At 36.6% G+C, this 20398-nt stretch overlaps 1 protein-coding gene across 1 annotated transcript in view; it reads right to left on the bottom strand.

Moving 5' to 3' along the window:
• CCDC122 (coiled-coil domain containing 122) overlaps positions 1–20398 on the bottom strand; it is a 54553-nt gene that overhangs the window by 7521 nt on the left and 26634 nt on the right. The window contains 1 exon segment of the mRNA XM_047755784.1: positions 8514–8721. Within this exon segment, the coding sequence (XP_047611740.1) occupies positions 8572–8721 (150 nt within the window). The 3' untranslated portion in view covers positions 8514–8571.

Genomic DNA, 20398 nt, shown 5'->3' with positions numbered 1-20398 from the left:
TTTCTGGGGTCTCTGTTCTGTTCCATTAATCTGTATGTCTGTTTTTGTACCAATACCATACTTTTGATTGCTGTAACTTTGTAATATTGTCTGAGGTCTAGGAGACTTATGCCTCCTGTTTCATTTTTTCCCCCTCATGACTGCTTTGGCAATTCTGGGTCATTTATGGTTCCGTATAAATTTCTGGATTATTTGTTCCAGTTCTGTGAAAAATGTCATGGGTAATTTGATAGGTATCACATTAAATCTGTAGATTGCTTTGGGTAGTTTGGCCATTTTAAACAAACTATTTATAATTAAAGTACACAAAAGCATATTTCTTGTGGCTTAAGCATGTTTACTTTCATTAGTTACCTAAAAGTTTCATTTTCTAGAAAAGCATCTTTAAAAAGCTTTGGTCTTTATAGATATTCACACGTTTTGGTTTAAAATCATAAAAGTAAATTTTGGAAGTAATTTTCATGTTCTTTTAATTATCTGTTATTTGATACTATCTTATTTCAATCAAATAATTCCATACAAGACTATCCATACTTAAGCCCAATATTTAAAAGCTTAAAGTTACATTAACCTATTTTTAAAAAGGAACTCTGTATAAACTCTCTAAATTATAATCCAGTATTTATTGTGATTCAGAAATCATGATACAGATTGCTTAGTACTCCTAAGCTATGTCCTTACAGAGAAACTGAGGCATTTAAAATGTAGTTCAGCTTTATAGCAGCTGTAACCACTGAACTTGGTTCTAAAAGCTCAGTTACAGTTGCTTCCTGAATGTAGGAGAGAGAACTTGGAGGCAAAGGAAATAATATGTGAAAATACACACCTACAGAAGAGTTAGAATTTTGTTTTGGCTGGAGTAAAGGGTTTATTGTTAAATTGAACAGGAAAAAAAGTGGACAAGTTCGTGAACAAGCACGTTGGGACAGATTTTTAAGTGTTTACTGTTTAGTTCCTGAAATGGATTTTGTTCCTCTGGAAAGTTTTTCTTTTTTCTTTTTTAGAAGAGGCATTATATGCTCGGTTTTTCTCAAAGAAGACAACTCAAGCAATAGTATCAACAATGAGATTAGGCTAGGAGAGACCAAAGACAGAGATGTTCAGAGATACTGGAACAAGAATAATGGTTATCTTACTGATTCATTCAGCATACACCAGAGCACCTATTATGCATGCCAGGTTTCTGCTAGCTGTGGGAAACACAAAAGAGAATAAAATAGAAACTTTCAGAGTCTGATGAGTGGAAACAACCATGAGAACTTAATAACTGCTTCTCAGCCCACCTCAATGTCACCTCTTCTTTAAAACTCTCCCGCCTTCGTTTGGAATTAATTGCACCTTATTTTGTCTTTCTACACGGCTTGGTTTATGCTTCTATTACAGGACGTTTCATGTTGTATTTGAACCTATTATATACACGTCTCTCTTGCCAGCTAAATTGATCTCCTGGATGGAAAGAATCATGCCATATTTATTTTTACAGTTACTTAACACAGAGAAGGTAGAACATGAAATTTGCTTCCTAACCATCAGCTGTTTGAGGCTCTAACACATACCAGTCACTTTCTTTTTGAGATATGTCACAAAATGAAAGCCGATATTCAAATTGTGTTTCTATTGCTGGGCCCTACTTCCATAAGTGTATGGTATTTTGCAGAGCTTTAAATAATTCATGTATCCAGCTTGAAGTTTTGAGGACTCGCAACATTAATGTTTACAAGTGTTTGGAGGCCAAGAGCAAAAATCTTATATTTACTTTAGCCTAGGTTAAAACCGTTTTTGCAATACCAATAATTGCTTTTTATAATTATTATAATAATTCTATATTTATTTCTAATTTTAATTAGTAAGTTTATATTTTTCAATGTTGCTAAAGTAAAAAAAAAATCACAAAGATACTATAAAATACTCTGAGCGATAAACACTTTTAAACTGACTGTAAATTTTCTGAAACCTTGATGACAGATGCTATGACCTTGACCGTTTACAATGTTCTAATCTTCCAGATCTACATTTCTTTGTAATGTTCTGAGTTAATTACTTTTGAATGGCAACAAACTATTAGTCTAGTGTTCTTGAGATGTAGGTGGAATAATGAATGATCAGAAGGGAGAATTGCTAGTTTAAAAAAATGGAAAATATGGGAAAGGATGGTTTGAAAGAACTAGGATGATTATACGAGGCAATAGGATCTGGGGATGTGCACACATGATTTATCTCTGTCCCGGTCTTTGTCATTTAGTTGGAAAGAGAGCAGCCAAAATGTTTTCCCTAAATATCACTTTTTCTGGTTGCATGAGTCTTTAATAACCCTTCCTAAAAATCACGTGACCTTGATGCAATTGAAAAAATGTTCAATTAAAAATTGGTTAAATTCAGAATCAAGATTTATTTAATAGATTATACGTAGCAACACAGTAGTTCCTAAGAACACTCATATCAAAAAAGATGAATACAAAATGATGATTGATTTATACATTTGAAGGCTAATAATGTACTTTTATTGCTGTACTAAATACATGGAATAAAGTTTGTGCCTTTTGGCTTGCTTTTTCAACTTAAAGCAAATAAATAATATCAAAATTCTACTAACTGGGACAGTGATTAGATTTTAAAGGTGCTAAGTTTCCTGCTTTTTTTTTTTTTTTTTCTTTTTTTCTGTTGCTACTGCTGCTGCTGGAAGCAGAATCGATCTGGAATGAGGACCAGGAGTAGAGTAATAGTCATCTCCTGAAAATAGAGATTTCAATGTGTAATTATTTTCACAAGGTGACTTGGTTTGGGATTCCCAGAGGCAGACTCTCAGCAAGTGATTTATTAGTGAAGTCCTCTCAGGAGAAATTGGTACGGGATGCAAGACTGGGAAGAAGAAAGAAGCCAAGAAGCAAGTCTATAATATCCGCAAAGTCCTTTTGAAGGTAGGAAACCTCCCATAGGCAGGCTTAGGTAAGAGCTAGTGCAGGTAAAAGCATGGCTCACTTGGGAGAGGGGTGCTCAAATAGGATAAAAAAAGATCTAAGGATCTGGGCAGAGCACTGACTGCATCTGCCACAGAGTGTTTCTGAGAAAGTTTATCTCTGTGATGCAGTTCAAAGTAAGGACTGAGGCTCTTGCATAAGGCAGTTATAAATGAAGAGACTGTTTTCAATGTTTGCGATCTAAATTTAGGCTAGTGAATTAAACTTTGGAGTTAACAACAGAAATGAGAACTGGGATTCTGAAAATACAACTGGGGCTGCACAGGGACTGAGAAAAGGAAAGCTCTGGAGGAGGAAGTGGTATTTTTTATGGAAAGAAATGAAAGAAAAATGAGAGAATTACCCTAATTATTAGGGGGAAAGAAGTGAACAGAAAATGAGAGAATTACACTAATTATTAGGAAACTGTGCCTATGTAAATTATATGGACAGATTAATTGAGATTGAAAGGCTTAGAAGATGAATAATCTAAATTAGAGAAAGATTAGAAAAAGAACGGACTCTTCTGAAAATTGAGTGCTTTATACAAATTTGTATGAACCACAAAATAATGTCAACATTATATAACTTTCCAGCAAAGTCAGTATTACATCCAAAGGACCGAGGTGTTCTCAAAGGCTTTACTCTATGAAAGACAGACATTTGACAGTGGCTGTACAGCCTCTGTGGAAAAAGTGGATGAGGAGAAAATTGTGTGATATTTTCAGCCAAGTAGATGTGCTGACATCTGGCTGGATAACTGGGCATGAAGTAGTTAATACAAGTCATTGAAGACAAACAACTCAAGCCAATAGCAGGATTGCTGGGGTTTTTTGTTTGTTTGTTTGTGGTTTTTGTTTCTTTCATCCATGTCAAATGCAAAGAAGTACTGTGGAATGAAGAAGAATCTTGAAAGCACTTTGAGGAAGCTTCTCCAATGCAAGCATGGGGATTATAAATTTCTATTCTATGTAAAATAATGTCATGAGGGATAATAAGTAATAGATGAGGCAGACAGGGTGTCTTGACTTAAACATTTCGGACAAAACATATTTGAAAATGTTTCTTTAGACTAGCAGTGTATTATCATTGCCTCTGAATTACTCTGTGCTAGGTGACTGAGCAATACTTGCAAGTATCTGTAATTTAAGTGTTTTATCCCAATTCTGACATGACTGTTATGCCAGGAAGCTTTTTGGGGAAGAAGCCCTTTAAAACTATTAATAACAAAATTCTGGTTTTGCTTTTGTAATACATCTCATTAATTAAGAGATTGAAGTTTCATTACTTCATGTCTGCCTTTACTGGGTTATATAAACAATAGCTCCGTCATGACTAAATCACAGGCTATTTTTATTTTTCTAAAGATCTAGAGCTCACAGCCATCATTTAAACAGAACATTATAGAAGAGAAAAAGCAATTTGGAGCATCCCATTCTTAGCTATGCATTGAATAAATCTATTCTACTATTAGTATCTGTTTCAATTTACTTTTCCTTGTTTCGGTCATAGTTCAGTAACATTCAGGAAAAAGTGCTAGATGGTAGCTAATGTGATATAGAAGCCCATTACTTATACTGCCAAATTTATCAGAAAATAGAAACAAAAAAAAACACCTTCCCTTACAAAGGCACTATAAATCCAAATAAATAAATACGGCACAGATGATTTTTGACAGGCATAAAATTTTTGGCTTCTGATCATTAGCTTTACTAAACATTAGCTTAGTCAATGAAAAAAAATTATCATATTTAAAATATGAGCAACTAATAAATCAGTCTTTAGTTGAAAAACCACAAGTTCTTCTGAAGCTCCTGACTGTCCCCACCAAAAACATAGTCTTAAATCTCCACAGTATTGCCTTAGTGATTTTTATGGATGAACAAGGGATTCCATGTTCAACGTATGATGATTTAGTCACTTTGATGATTAATTGCAATCACCCGTGTGAATTTTACAAGGTTCTAAAACAATTGTTATAAGCGGAATTTCACTGTCCTTAGCCAAAATGTTTTATAACACGGATTTTTATGCACTATTATCTACATTATTTGAGGGCTTTTTTATTTGTTTTTGCTTTTTAGGGCCACACCCCAGGCATATGGAAGTTCCCAGGCTAGGGGCCTAATTGGGGCTGGTGGCATTTGGCAGCCTACACCAGTGCCACAGCCACATGGGACCCTTAACCCACTGAGCAAGGCCAAGGATTGAACCTGCATACTCATGGATACTAGTTGGGTTACCGCTGGGCCACAACGGGAACTCCATTGAGGGCTTTTTTTAAAAAAAAAAAAATTTTTTTAAAGCAGTGGTTGGTTTACAAGAAAACTGAATGTTGTAGAGGTTTCCCACATACTCCCGGTCCCCACGCATGCATAGCCTCCCTATTTATCAACACCACTCGCCGGAATGGTACACTTTTTCAAACCAAGGATGAACCTTCATTGACACATCATCATCTCCCAAAGTCCACAGTCTACCTTAAGAGTCACCCTTGGTGTTGTACATTCTACGTATTTGGACAAATGGACAGTGACATATATCCATCACTATTGTATCCCACAGAATATTTTTACTGCCCTAAAAAAAAAAATCCTCTGTGCTGTCCATTCATTTCTTTCCCAACCACTGCCATTTCCCCGCTGCCCCCGCCCCCACCCCAGGCAACCCTGTCAACTGCTGATCTTTTTACTGTCTCCAGAGTTTTTCCTTTTCCAGAATGTCCTATAGTTGGAATTATATAATATATAGTCTTTTCAGATTGGCTTCTTTCACTTAGTAACATACATTGAACTTTACTCATATCTTTACATGGCTTGAGAACTCATTTATTTTTCAGCGCTAAATAATATCCCATCCTCTCTGAATGTACCAGAGTTTATTTATCCATTCAACTACGTGAAAGGCATCTTGGTTGCTTCCAAGTTTTGGCCATTATGAAAAAAGCTGTTATAATCATCATCTTCTGGTGTGAACATCAGTTTTCTACTCCTTTGGATAAATGCCAAGGAGTGTGATGGCAGGACCAAGTGTTAAAGAGTACGCTTAGTTTTATAAGAAACTACCAAACTGTCTTCTAAAATGGCTCTACCATTTTGTATTCTCACCAGCAATTAATGAAGGGGTTCCTGTTGCTCCACATCCTTACCAGACTTTGGTGCTGTGAGTGTTCCAGATTTTAGCCATTCTAATAGGTGTGTCGTGGTATCTCCTTGTTTTAATTCTCATTTCCCCGATAACCCTTCAGGTGGAGCATCTGTTCATATGCTTATTTGCCATCTCCGTATCTGCTTTAGTGAGGTATCTGTTAAGGTCTTTGGCCCACTATTTAATCTGGTTATTTGTTTTCTTACTGTTGAGTTTTAAGAGTTTCTTTTTTATTTTGAATAACAGTTCTTTATTGAATGTGTCTTTTGCAAATTTTTCTCTCAGCATATGGTTTGTCTTACCATTCTCTTGACCGTGTCTATCACAGAGCAGAAGTTTTTGATTTTAATAAAATCCAGCTTATCAATTATCTTTTTTTTTTTTTGTCCTTTTGCCTTTTCTAGGGCTGCTCCCACACCACATGGAGGTTCCCAGGCCAGGGGTCTAATTGGAGCTGTAGACGCCGGCTTATGCCACAGCCACAGCAACTCGGAATCCGAGGCACGTCTGTCACCTACACCACAGCTCATGGCAACACTGGATCCTTAACCCACTGAGCAAGGTCAGGGATCAAACCCGCAACCTCATGGTTCCTAGTCGGGAACTTCTCAATCATATCTTTCATGGATTTTGCCTTCGCTATTGAATCCAAAAGAACATCACCATACTGATGGTTATCCAGGCTTTCTCCCATGTTATCTTCTAGCAGTTTTATAACTTAGCATTTTATAATTAGGTCTGTGATATACTAACTCTAACCCTAATCCTAACCCTAAAAAAAGCAGCATGGAAGTTCCTGTCATAGCGCAGCGGAAACAAACCCGATTAGGAACCATGAGGTTGTAGGTTCGATCCCTGGCTTTGCTCAGTGGGTTAAGGATCCAGCGTTGCCGTGAGCTGTGGTGTAGTCACAGACATGGCTTGGATCCCACATTGCTGTAGCTGTGGTGTAGGCTGGAGGCTGTAGCTATGATTAGGCCCCTAGCCTGGGAACCTCCAAATGCCATGGGTACAGCCCTAAAAAGGCAGCAAGAAAAAAAAAACTAGTCCTACTTTGACTATATTACAGCATAGACCATTTGAAGTGTTAGCCACAGTAAGCCAGGCACATTCATAACAGGACTACAAATGTTAGGCATAACAAGATTACTAATACCAGATTTTATATCAGTTACATTTTTATTGAATCCTATGCATCTAGAAAGGTGAGGAGAAAATGGACTTGATACACCTTTTTGATGTTATTGCTTTGAATCCATTAAATCCTAAAAGCAAATATTTTAAAAAATGTACCTTCAATAATTAATGTTTTGGTACTGCTTCTAAAAACTTGACTCAATGGAGTCACAAAAGGAGCACTTTTATTCTAAAAGGGACAAGTTAAATTTTGATTTGTTGCTGTGGACACAGGATATTACTTTCAAGGAGAAAAAAAATACATGTTAGTCTACACTGGTTAACATTCTTTTAAGAGCTTATATGTTTGCCTTACATGATGTTATAATTTCAATTTAGTTATAGTAACAAAGAAATTACAGACAAAAAGCGAACAAAAAATTGTATACATTGCAACACTCTAAAAATATGTTATCTAACAACAAAGAATAAAATTATTGCTACCTATGAATAGAAAACTGAGTAAAATATCTGAACCCTTGAACACATTACAATATTATTATAAATGTAAATATTAATGGATTGCTTTGAAGCCCGCAGTAAAAAAAAGTAGGCTCTCATGAAAAGTTTGAAACAGGTAACAATTTAAAATAACAATTTAAATCACTATAAATTCAAGTGCTTCTTTTCTTCTAAATTTTTACTTCATGTGATAGTGAAGGAGACATGTTTATAAACAGGCATTCATGACTACAGTTCTTTTTTTTTTTTTGTCTTTTTGCATTTCTTTGGGCTGCTCCCGCAGCATATGGAGGTTCCCAGGGTAGGGGTCGAATCGGAGCTGGGGTCGAATCGGAGCTGGGGTCGAATCGGAGCTGTAGCCACTGGCCTACGCCAGAGCCACAGCAACGCGGGATCCGAGCCTCATCTGCGACCTACACCACAACTCACGGCAACGCCGGATCGTTAACCCACTGAGCAAGGGCAGGGATCGAACCCGCAACCTCCTGGTTCCTAGTCGGATTCGTTAACCACTGTGCCACGACGGGAACTCCTGACTACAGTTCATCTTATACACTTCAATATTCATACTATTCATACCAGACTATTCCTTTGTGAGTATTCCTACTGTTTATCCACTGGGAAGATATAGGGTTGGAAGGCACTTTAACAGATGGCTTATTCAAAAAAAAAAAAAAAAGAAAGAAAGAAAAAAGAAGAATATATCTCTGTCATTAAGACAGCCCTCTTGATAGTGGATGCTAGTTGTCAAGAATCATAGGGTTTTCTCACCTTTCCATCCCACAATTTTTGTGGCACTGTCTGTGCTCTAGATTGCCCTATGGCCATGTTAATCTTTGGTTCCAATGCATTTTCTCAGTTCAGCTGCAGTTTTTTCCAGCTGCTGAATGTTCCATTGCCAATGTCTTCTGTTTGACTGAAGCTTGTTCACCTGACAGTGCAAACGCTTAAGAATTGCCTCATATCTCTTATGTTGTACCTATTAAAAGAAGAGTACATGTCAACGGGGCTTGAGAAGGAAAAACAGTAAATAGCCATAAAGGATATTTTGACTACTCTAAAGAGGAAAGCGCTTGATTAAAAATTACTCACAGTAAATAATAATGATAACAAAAATGAACAGCAATTATAACTATTTTTTCAACATTTATTACATGTTAGATACTGTGATGAGAACTTTTTACACATAATTAAATTCTCATAACACCTTATTGATATATTATCTCCATTTTTGTATGAACTGAAGATCAAAGAGTTTAAGTAAGGCAATCGAGATTTCACACCTAGCAAGTGATGGTATTTGAGCGTTGCACCAAGGGACGCATCTGTGATGGAGGGCCTTCTACTCATCAAAGCAGTTTCCAGTTCAGAGAAATGGTTTCATTTCCTGTATGTGGCGGTTCACTGATCTAAAAGATCTAGGACATCATGTAGGCCTTTTCCCTGCCATTCAATTGGTCAGTGTTTATGCTGAACCAGACAAGGCTACAGCAGAAGGCAAGGAAACACAGTGCAAGGTGCAAGGGTTTGGTGTCAGGCCACAAGAAAGTAAAAAGTCAAAATTCCTGCTGTTAGTGTCGGCTATACAAGGACAGCCAATCTTTTCTTTCAACGGTTTTAATGAGATACAATTCACGTATCATACAATACATTCTTTAAAGCATATTAATTCAGTGGTTTTTAGTATATGCAGAGATGTGCAACCGTCGTCACCACGATCAATTTTAGAACATTTTCTTTACCCCCGAAAGAAACCTAATACCCGTAAGCAGTGACTCCTTGTTTCCGTCTGGCCATGCTTAGCACCAGGCAACCACTAATCTACTTTCTCTTTATACATATTTGCTTATTCTGGACATTTTATGTAAATGGGATTATACAACATGTGGTCTTTTGCAACTGGCTTCTTTCAATTATCATAATGTTTTTACAGGTTATCCATGTTTTAGCATGCATCAGCACTTCATTTCTTTTTATGGCTGAGTAATATTCCATTTTATTTATCCAATTCATCAGCTGATGGACATTTGGGTTGTCTTCACTTTGGCTGCTATGTACATTCATGGACATTTTATGTAGATGTATATTTTCATATCTCTGGGTAAATACCTAGGAATGCAATTCTGGGTCATACAGTAACTCTCTGTTCAACCACTGGAGGAAGTGCCAGAGTGTTTTCCAAAGTGACCACACCATTTTTACATTCCCGTGGTCAATGTGTGAGGGCTCCAACTTCTTCACATCCTCAAAAATAGTTACTATCTGCCTTTTTGGTCACAGCTATTCTATTGGGTATGAAGTGGCATCTCAGGGTGACTAAACACCTACTTTTAAAGGAACTGATTAAAATTAGAATAATAAGGCTGGGAAAGCTAACTATTCATTTTTTAAGATATCCTTTTAAAATTTATTTATTTTTTTATTTTTTTGTGGTACAATACACATAAAATGTACCATTTAATCATTTTTAAAATTTACAGATCAGTAGTATTAAGTACATTTACATCTTTATACAACCATTACTACTGTCCACTTCTAGAATCCCTTTTGTCTTTCAAAGCTGAAACCTGGAGTTCCCATCGTTCCTGGCTCAGTGGTTAATGAAGCTGACTAGGAACCATGAGGTTGCAGGTTCAATCCCTTGTCTTGCTCAGTGGGTTAAGAATCCAGTGTTGCCGTGAGCTGTGGTGTAGGTTGCAGACACGGCTCGGATCCCTCGTTGCTGTGGCTGTGGCGCAGGCCGGCAGCTGGAGCTCCGATTCGACCCCTAGCCTGGGAACCTCCATGTGCCCCGGGAGCAGTCCTAGAAAAGGCAAAAAGATCAAAAAAAACAAAACAAAAACAAAAACAAAAAACCTGAAACCCTGTAACAGTAAATAGTAAGTCCCTATTCTTCACTGCCTCCAACCCTTGACAATCACCATTCTACATTCTGTTGCCATGAATTTGACTATTTTAGGTACATAATTTAAGTGGAACTAAAGAGTATTTGCTTTTTCATGACTGGCTTATTTAACTTAGCATAATGACCTCAAAGTTTATCCATGTTGTAGCATGGGTCAGAATTTCCTTCCTTTTGAATATTTCATTGTATGTATATACCACATCTTGCTTATTCATTCATCCATCAATGGACACTCGGGTTGTTCCTATTTTTGGCTATTGTGACTAACATTGCTATGAATATGCGTATACAAATATCTCTTTGAGACTTGGCTTTCGATTCTTTTGGGCATATACCCAGAAGTGGAATTGCTGGATCATAGAATAATTCTATTTTTAATTTCTTGGGGAACTGCCATACTGTTTTCTTCTATGATCACACTAGTTTACATTCCTAACAGTGGGTGGGAAGGTTCTAATTCTTCACATAATGAAAGTACTTGATATTATCTGCTTTTTTTTGAATCATAACCACACTTATAGTGGCTGTGAAGTGGTATTTCCAGTGAGTGTGACAGTGGTATTATTATAGTACACACCCACTTTCCAATGAACTGATCAAACAGTAGCAGAATAGGGCTGGGAAAGTTCCCTCTTCATCCTCAGATCTATTTAAGAGAGAGCCCTAGCAAGTCAGGAAGGTGGATTTAGTCCGATACAAAAAAGAATCAATTTTTAAAACACCAATGCACCAAATTTATCAAAATAATCAATTTGCCAAAATAAGTTTATAGCTAAGATGGCTGCAGAGAAACAAGACTCTGGGTTTCTGGGGCCTTAAGACTCTGTCTCCAACCTGTTTCCCCTTCGCTCTGCAACTCAGCTTTCCCTTTCACTTTCTGTGGGACCCTCAGCAGAGGTCCCCTCTCTCTTTCCCAGCTCCTCCCTTAGCTCAGGGCTTCCTTATCTTTATTATGCCATGGGTCATCCTGACAGTATAGTGAGGACTATAGACTCCTTCTTGCAATGTTTTTAAATACATAAAATAAAACATACAGGATTACAAAGGAAATCAACCATATTGAAACACAGTTGTGCAGCAGCAGTAGGGGAACTAGGATGGAGACACTCCAAGCATTCTAAATCATGGCTATAAAAACAAAGGAAAGAAGTTGGAGTTTGGGGTTAGTAGATGCAAACTGCTACTTTTGGAGTGGATGAGCAATGAGATCCTGCTGTATAGCACAGGGAACTATATCCAATCACTTGTGATGGAACATGACAAAGAATGTAAATGACTGGGTCCCTTTGCTGTACAGCAGAAATTGACAGATCATTGTAAATCAACTGTAATAAAAACATTTTTTTAAAAAAGGAAAAACCTGTCAACTATCATTTCACATAAATTTCTATAAACTTTATACACCTTTGTAAGTTTTCAGTTTTGCTAATTCTGCAAATTCAGAAAGTTCATTCAAATTGGTGAACTAGGCCTCCTGATATGTTGGCAAAACATAAAATGACTTTAAAAGAATTAGAAATGTTAGTAATCATAAATATTATTATATTAGATAATGCAACTATATTCAAAAGTTTTTTAAAAAGATATTGAATGTATTTAAAAATATATTGAATGTATATATTAATGTATGTGTGTATGTACATATATCGCTGAATATAGATATATTCAATAGAATACATTCTTAAGAATATAGTCAATGAGGAGTTCCCGTCATGGCTCAGCAGTTAGTGAACCCAACTAGCATCCATGAGGACTTGGGTTCAATCCCTGGCCTCGCTCAGTGGGTTAAGAATCCGGTGTTGCTGTGAGCTGTGGTGTAGGTAGCAGACGTGGCTTGGATCCCTCGTTGCTGTGGCTGCAGTGTAGGCTGGCAGCTACAGCTCTGACTGGATCCCTAGCCTGGGAACCTCCATATGCTGTGGGTATGGCCCTAAAAAGACAGAAAGACCAAAAAATAAAAAAATAAAAAGAATATAGTCACTGAATATGCTTATATTCTTGTTCATAGAATATATTATTAGAAATCAAATAACTGGAACAGAGTTTTGGTTAATCCATAAATCATATTAGCCTGCTTCTAAAATTATTCTTCAGTAGTGAAGCTATGAAACTAATACACAATAGATCAAAGCAGAGATGTGCAAAGTCCCCTTAGTGGGACTCTAGATCACCAGCCTCAGCTGGATATCACACGAGGTATTAATACAAACTAAAGAAAGAATAAATCATCAGAAGGGATTATGTGAAGAATGTAGCACAAAAACAGGCAGGTGAAGGAGGCACGTATCAGTAGTTCCCACTGAGTGATTATCTGACGAGTGTAACCCTGTTACAGAGACTGGCTCCTTGAGTGTCCAAAGCCAGAGGTCAAGAACACTCAAACCTGGAATGACTGACTTGATTTCCAGGCTCAGTAACCAGCTCTGTGAGAACCTGGCTTCCAATGGAGTTTCCTTACACAAAGAAGAAGCACTGATGATTAATGTTAAGTTTTCTGATTTCCTTGAGAGTTTTAATACTGTACATTATAAACTGGCATTTGAGTTTTATACATCAGTTTCTGGTGAACTCTACTAGCATCTCCCCATGTCTGCCCACCTCTGGGATACTTACAAAGTTAAGTTTCTAAGCCCACAAGGCAAAACGGGGGTTTGGGCTAAGAAGTGACTTCATAAAAGCAAAGGTCATATTGTGAGACCCTTCTTGAAGGTCAGACAATTGTTCAGCCGCTAACTTTGGTATGTGTATCGCTGCTCAAACTTGAATGTCATTATCCAGCGGAGGACTTAGTGGTTCTGTAGAGAATATAGCTTTTTTTTTTTTTTTTGCCTCTAAGAAATAGATAGGTTACTGTTCTTATTTAGTTGTCACATGGTAGGCAGAAGTAAGAACAATAATGAAGCAAGGATGGTGCCCATAACACCCAGTGGCAAAAAGAGAACAACTCTATGTCTCTTCATTCCCGCCACTCTAGGCACTCTTCGCTTCTGTCCTCTGGGTCCAGGCATGTGCTCATCTTAAGACCTTTGCATTTGCTGTTTCTTTGGCCTGGAAAGCTGTTCTTAGATCTGCATAACTAGCCTCTTCACATCTTTCAGGGTTTTACCAAAAGTGATCTTCACAGTGAAGCTCTTGTTGGCCACAGGATCTAATATTCACCTTCTCTGTCCTGGGACTATGAACCCCTTCTGGTCCCCTTCTCTGCTCCATTTCTTTTTGCCTTTATCCTATCCTTATCTGACATGCTATATATATAAATATAATTTACATCTGTCCTCCAGCCAGAATGCAAGTTCCATGAGGATAGGGATTTCTATCCTTTTATTTTGCTCACTACTCTATTGTCAGAGCCTTAAAGAGTAACTTCTACAGTAACAGCTCAATAAATGTGCTGAATGAATTAAGGAATAAATGATAAAATGAGAGTTTTTTGGTAAATCAACTGACTGCTACATTTTGAGAACATTAAGTAAAACTATTGCTAAATTCTCTATTGTTTAGAATTTCTCCATATATATAGCAAACATAAAATGTCATTGTTTTACCGTGAAGACTTGAAAGACCTGAAGCTCATTTGCTGCCGCTGAAATGTAACTTATTTTTGCTTCAGATGTTTAATCTAAAAAGATGGGTGTTTTGGCAAGCTAGATCCTTTGCCTTTGTATATAAATTTTAGAACATCTTGTCTATTTCTACAAAAAAAAATACATGTTAGAATTCTTATGAGGTCTCTAGGTGTTAAATCTAGACGACATTTTTGGGGAAGGTTACTACTTTAAAAATATTGAGCTTCGTAGACCATGATCATAGTATATCACTCTATGGATTCAGTATTTAGCAAATATTGCATGTTCTTTAGTGTTAATGAGAAGAGTTTTGTTTGATTCCTTTCACTTTTCAGTTATTTATTGCTACTATAGAGAAACTACATAGAAATACAATTGATTTTTGTATTTTGACCTTTTATCCTGTGAACTCGTGTTAGGATTATGCTGGCCTCCTTAAATACATTGGGAAGAGGTCCCTCCTCCATTTTCTGAAAGAGTTTGTACAGGCTGAGTTTTATTTCTTCCCTTAAGTGTATTACCGAAGCCCATCATTCTAGAGCTTTAATTATGAACTCAGTTTCATTGATTCCTACTTTACACCATTTAAAGAGCTTAATTGGTAATGGTTCATAGTGCTAAACATAAAAGTAATTTCTTCTTGTATTAGTTATGGTATGTATCTTTTTCAAAGAGTTTGTCCTTTTTTTTGTTTGTTTGTTTTTTTGTCTTTCGTCTTTTTAGGGCCACACCGGCGGCATATGGAGGTTCCCAGGCCAGGGGTTGAATTGGAGCTGCCAGAGCAATGCCAGATCTGAGTCGTGTGTGCGACCCAACACCACAGCTCACGGCAATGCCAGATCCTTAACCCACTGAACGAGGCCAGGGATTGAACCTACAACCTCATGGTTCCTAGTCAGATTTGTTTCTGCTGCACCAAGACGGGAACTCCTGAGTTTGTCCTTTTTGTCTAAGTTGTCAAATTTGATATAAAATTATTCATAATAGGCCTTTATTATCCTTTTAAGTCAATGGGACCTAAAGTAGTGACTTAACTATACTCTTTTTTGACTAGTATTACTATGGTTTGTCAATTTTATTAGTCTTTTCAACTTTTGGCTTTGTTAATTTTTTTTCCAGTTTTCCATTTTCTATTTCACTGTTTTCTACGATGAATTATTTCATGTCTTCTTATTTCTACAGTGGAAGCTTAGATAATTGCTTTTAAGCCCCCCCTTTTTTTTTCATTTCCTAAAGAAAATTTAGAAAAGAAATTTAAAGCACTTAAAGCTGTAAATCTTCCTCTAAATACTGCTTTAGCTACATCCCACAACTTTTTATATATGCTATATTTTTATTATTATTCTATTTCACATATTTTCTAATAATTCCTATGATTTCTTTTTTGGACTTGTGGGTTATTTATAACTGTAATGCCCAATTTCAAAATGTTTATGTATTTTCTAGCTTTCTTCCTCTTATTTATAAATCTGTTCTCATTGAAGAATATCAAATTCTTTGAAGTTTATCATCAAGTATATATTGTCTATCTTGGTGGATGTTCCATGTGACCTTGAAAATTAAGTATAATCAATAGTTGTTAGGTGGAGTATTTTGTAAATGTTTATGAGGTTTAGTTGATAGGTAAATTATTCAAATTTTCTATATGCTTGCTTACTGATTTTCTGTATTGTTCTATCAATTATTTTAAAAATTAAATAATTTAATTAAAATCTCCAATATGATTGTGTCTTTTTATTTCTGTTTTTGGCTTATGTATTTTGAAGTTCTGTGGTTAAATGAATACACATTCAGTGTTATTATTAGTTTCTGATAAACTAACTGACTCTCTTTAACTTTGTCAGAAATCTGTATCTTGAAATTACTTTATATTAATATAGCTGTGACCAGTTTTCTTTTTTTTTTCTTTTTTGTCTTTTTGCTATTTTTTTGGGCCACTTCCGCGGCATATGGAGGTTCCCAGGCCAGGGGTCCAATCGGAGCTGTAGCCGCCGGCCTACGCCAGAGCCACAGCAACATGGGATCCGAGCCGTGTCTGCAACCTACACCACAGCTCACGGCAACGCCGGATCCTTAACCCATTGAGCAAGGGCAGGGACCGAACCCGCAACCTCATGATTCCTAGTCGGATTTGTTAACCACTGTGCCATGACAGGAACTCCCAGTTTTCTTAATAGTGATGTCTTCATAGTTTATCTTTTTCCAGTATTCAAACTGTGTCTTTATATTCAAAGAGCACCTCTTGTGAAAAACTTATGTTTGCAAATCATTTTTAATCCAATCCAAAAATTTTTCCTTTTTAATTGTAGTGTTTAGTCAATTTAAATTTGATATAACCATTGATATTTGTGTCCTATTAGTCCCTTTTGACTTTTTCCCTTCTTCTTTCTATCTTTACTCCAAGTGGATCGCAGACCTAAATATAAAGTGCAAAACTACAAAACTCCAGGAAGATAACAGGGGAGAAAGCCTAGATGATCTTGGGCCTGGCGATGTCTTTTTAGATACAACACCAAAGGCACAACCCATAAAAGAAGTAATTGTTAAGCTGGACCTCATTAAAATAAAAAACTTATGTTTTTGAAAAGACACTAGCAAGAGAATAAGACAAGCCACAGACTGGGAAAAAAAAATTTGCCAAAGACAAATGTGATAGAGAACTACTATTCACAACATACAACAAACTCTTAAGACTCATAGTTCTCTTATAGTGCAACAGGTTAAGGATCTGGTGTTGTCACGGCAGTGGCTTGGGTTGCTGCCGTGGTGTGGGTTCAATCCCTGGCCTGGGAACTTTTATATGCAGTATGTGTAGCAAAAAAACAAAACAAACAAAAACAAAACAAAAACAAAAACAATGCTTACAACTCAACAATAAGAATAACAACCAGAGTTTAAAATAGGTCAATAGTCTGAACAGGCACCTCACCAAAGAAGACACACAGATGGCAAATAAGCATATGAAAAGACGCTCCAGGAGTTCCCGTCATGGGCAGCGGAAATGAATCTGACTAGGAACCATGAGGTTGCAGGTTCGATCCCTGGCCTTGCTTAGTGGGTTAAGGATCTGGCATTGCCATGAGCTGTGGTGTAGGTTGCAGATGCAGCTTGGATCTGGCATTGCTGTGGCTCTGGCATAGGCCGGCAGCAACACCTCTGATTAGATCCCTAGCCTGGGAACCTGCATGTGCCATGGGTGCAGCCCTAAAATGACAAAAGCCAAAAAAAAAAAAAAAAAGATGCTTCACATGAAAGAGTCATCAGGGAAACAAGAGTTAATGAGATACCACTACACACCTATTGGAATGGCCAGAATCTGGAACACAGACAACACCAAGTGCTGGTAAAGGATGTGAAGCAAAAGGCACTCTCCTTCATTGCTGGTGGGATTGCAAATTGGTACAGACACTTTGGAAGATAGTTTGGTGGTTTCTTACAAAACTAACATACTCTAACCACATGATCCAGCAATCATACTCTTTGGCATTTCTCTAAAGAAACTTAAAACTGATGTCCACACAAAAACACAGATATTTAGAGCAGCTTATTCATAGTTGCCAAAATTTAGAAGCAACCAAGATGGCCTTTAGTAGGTGAAGGACAAACTGTGGAATATTCAGGGAATGGAATATTATTTAGCACTAAAAAAATAAATGAAATAAAAAATGAGCTAACAAGCAATGGAAAGACACAAGGAACCCTACATGCATGTTACTAAGTGAAAAAAAATCAATCTGAAAAGCTATAAACTGTATGATTCTAACTATATGACATTCCGGAAAAGGTAAAATCATGGAGACAGTAAAAAGATCAATGGTTGATAGGGGATGGCAGGAGAAGGGATAACTAGGTAGAACACAGAGGATTTTAGGACAGCAAGACTCTTCTCTATGACATTATAAGGACAGATACATGTCATTATACATTTTTCAAAACCTATAGAAGGTATAACACCAAGAGGGAACCTATTGTAAACTAGGAACTCTGGATGATAATTATATGTCAATGTAGGTTCATCAATTATAACAAATGGACCACTCTGGTGGGGGATGCTGATAGCATGGGAAGCTGCCAGGGGACAGGGAGTATGTGGGGACATGCCATGCATTCTACTCTATTTAGCTGTGAATCTAAAGCTGCTCTAAAAAAATAAAGTCTATTAAAAAAAATCAATAACCATTCTCATCATTGTTCTTTTATATGTAATGTGACTTTTTTTCTGGCTGCTTTTAAGATCTTTTTCTTTGTATTTGGTTTTCAGTAGCTTGACTGTAATTTCCTTAAATATGGTTTTCTCGTATTTATTCTGCCTTAGGTTTGCTAGATTTCTTGAATCTTGAGTTATTTTTTTAATCAAGTTTAGAAAATTCTTGGCCAATACTTCTTCAAATATTTTTTGGTTCCCTCTTTTCCCTCTCATCTCCTCCTGGGACTCTAATTAACCATGTGCCACCTTGCTTAACAAAGTGGTCTCACAGGAACTTCTTGGTACAAAGGTGTAGGTACTTAAAAAGAATGAGGTAGACTCACATGTAATAATATGAAACAAATCTATGAGATAGATTATCAAGTAAGTAGAGTAGTTGTAAATTACATGTATGGTACATTTATGTAATCTTCTCCTATGCACAGATGTGTGTGCCTGTGTATGCATACATGCACAAATGTACGTATATATATAGACAGGTATACATACACCCTCATACTTACTCAAGTGCACATACATATATGAGACTTGAAAAATACACACCAAATAGTGGTTGTGATTAACAAGAGGTGAACATGGTAAGAGAAAGAGCAATGCAATGGAAGCCAGTAATCAAAGGAACTTTAGCCTTTCTCCTAATATTTTAATTTTTTTAAGGAGAACATGTTTCCATATAAGTGAAAACCGTTTTTTTAAAAAGACTGGGAGTAGAGTCCCGAAGATCTGGACTCATATCCTATTATGTCCTTCTGTCCTTTATCACTAGTTATATACACTTATACAGGTTATTTAAATTTTCTGAAATTCTGTAAAATATGTTATTATGAGAATTTCAATGGGATTGCCTATAGAAAGTGCTTGAAAAATAGGAGGCATTCAATAAATAACAACAGATTTAATAATACTGCACATTTCTTCCCATATGTTTTAAGCTAGAATAATTGGTTACCATGCTACCTAGCTACCTGAATCATTCTTCTTATCCTGTCTTTAGTTCACCTTTTAATTTTGCTTCTTTGGATTTTTCATGTAGGACTGGCTTTCTAGTTGTGTAATCATTTCTGTGGCTAACCTCAATAGATGAATGGTTTAGTTAGTTGTGTAAGCTGCATGTCGTAATGTACCAAGTTAAACATATTTTGTCCCTTACCTGTAGTAATTCTGAAAACACTCTAAAGTTTCCCCTATCCTTTTAAGTTTGGAGCTCAAATTATACAAAATTTAGGCAAGAGTAACCAATGAATCTTAAGATGCTTTACACTATGCATGTTATGACAAAATATTACTTTGTTGCACTCCTTATAATTTGCTAAAAACTTTTTTTTGGCGGGGGGACCACACCCGCAGCACATGAAAGTTCCCAGGCTAGGGATGGAATTGGAGCTGTAGCTGCCAGCCTATGCCACAGCCTACAACAACATGGCATCTGAGCCATGTCTGCAACCTACACCACAGCTCACAGCAACACTGGATCCTTAACTCACTGAGTGAGGCCAGGGATTGAACCTACAACCTCATAGTTCCTAGTTGGATTCGTTTCTGCTGTGCCACAACAGGAACTCCAGCTAAAAACTTCTTAACTGTTCTAGTTTCCCTTCCCTGAAAATGCTTGGATTTTGCAAATAATATTTTTAAATCTTGAACTAAAAATTATTGATTGTTGCTTAATGCTTTGTATTTGAAGATTTGTGTTTGTATGCTTTGTACTTTGCATCCCCAATTTTTTTGTCAATGACTCAACTTATTTTTATTCTCCTCTCTGTTTTCTTTAGTTCCTTTCTTTATTATATAGACAGACAATAGGGGAAAAAGGTATTTTGGAGTAAGTATTTGGAAATACTTCTTTCATTCAGATATAGCTGAAAAGTACCAAAAACATTGAATTAAAAAACATGTAAAATTCAAAACCATTTCATTTTTTTCCTAATCAGAAATGTAAAAAGCAACTTTTCTATCAAAATTAAACATGCAAAGAACA

Source organism: Phacochoerus africanus, chromosome 13 (genome assembly GCF_016906955.1).
Source record: "Phacochoerus africanus isolate WHEZ1 chromosome 13, ROS_Pafr_v1, whole genome shotgun sequence".
Lineage (NCBI taxonomy): Eukaryota > Metazoa > Chordata > Mammalia > Artiodactyla > Suidae > Phacochoerus > Phacochoerus africanus.
The sequence above is the reverse complement of the archived record's forward strand: the minus strand, read 5'-3'. Positions and strand labels throughout refer to the sequence as shown.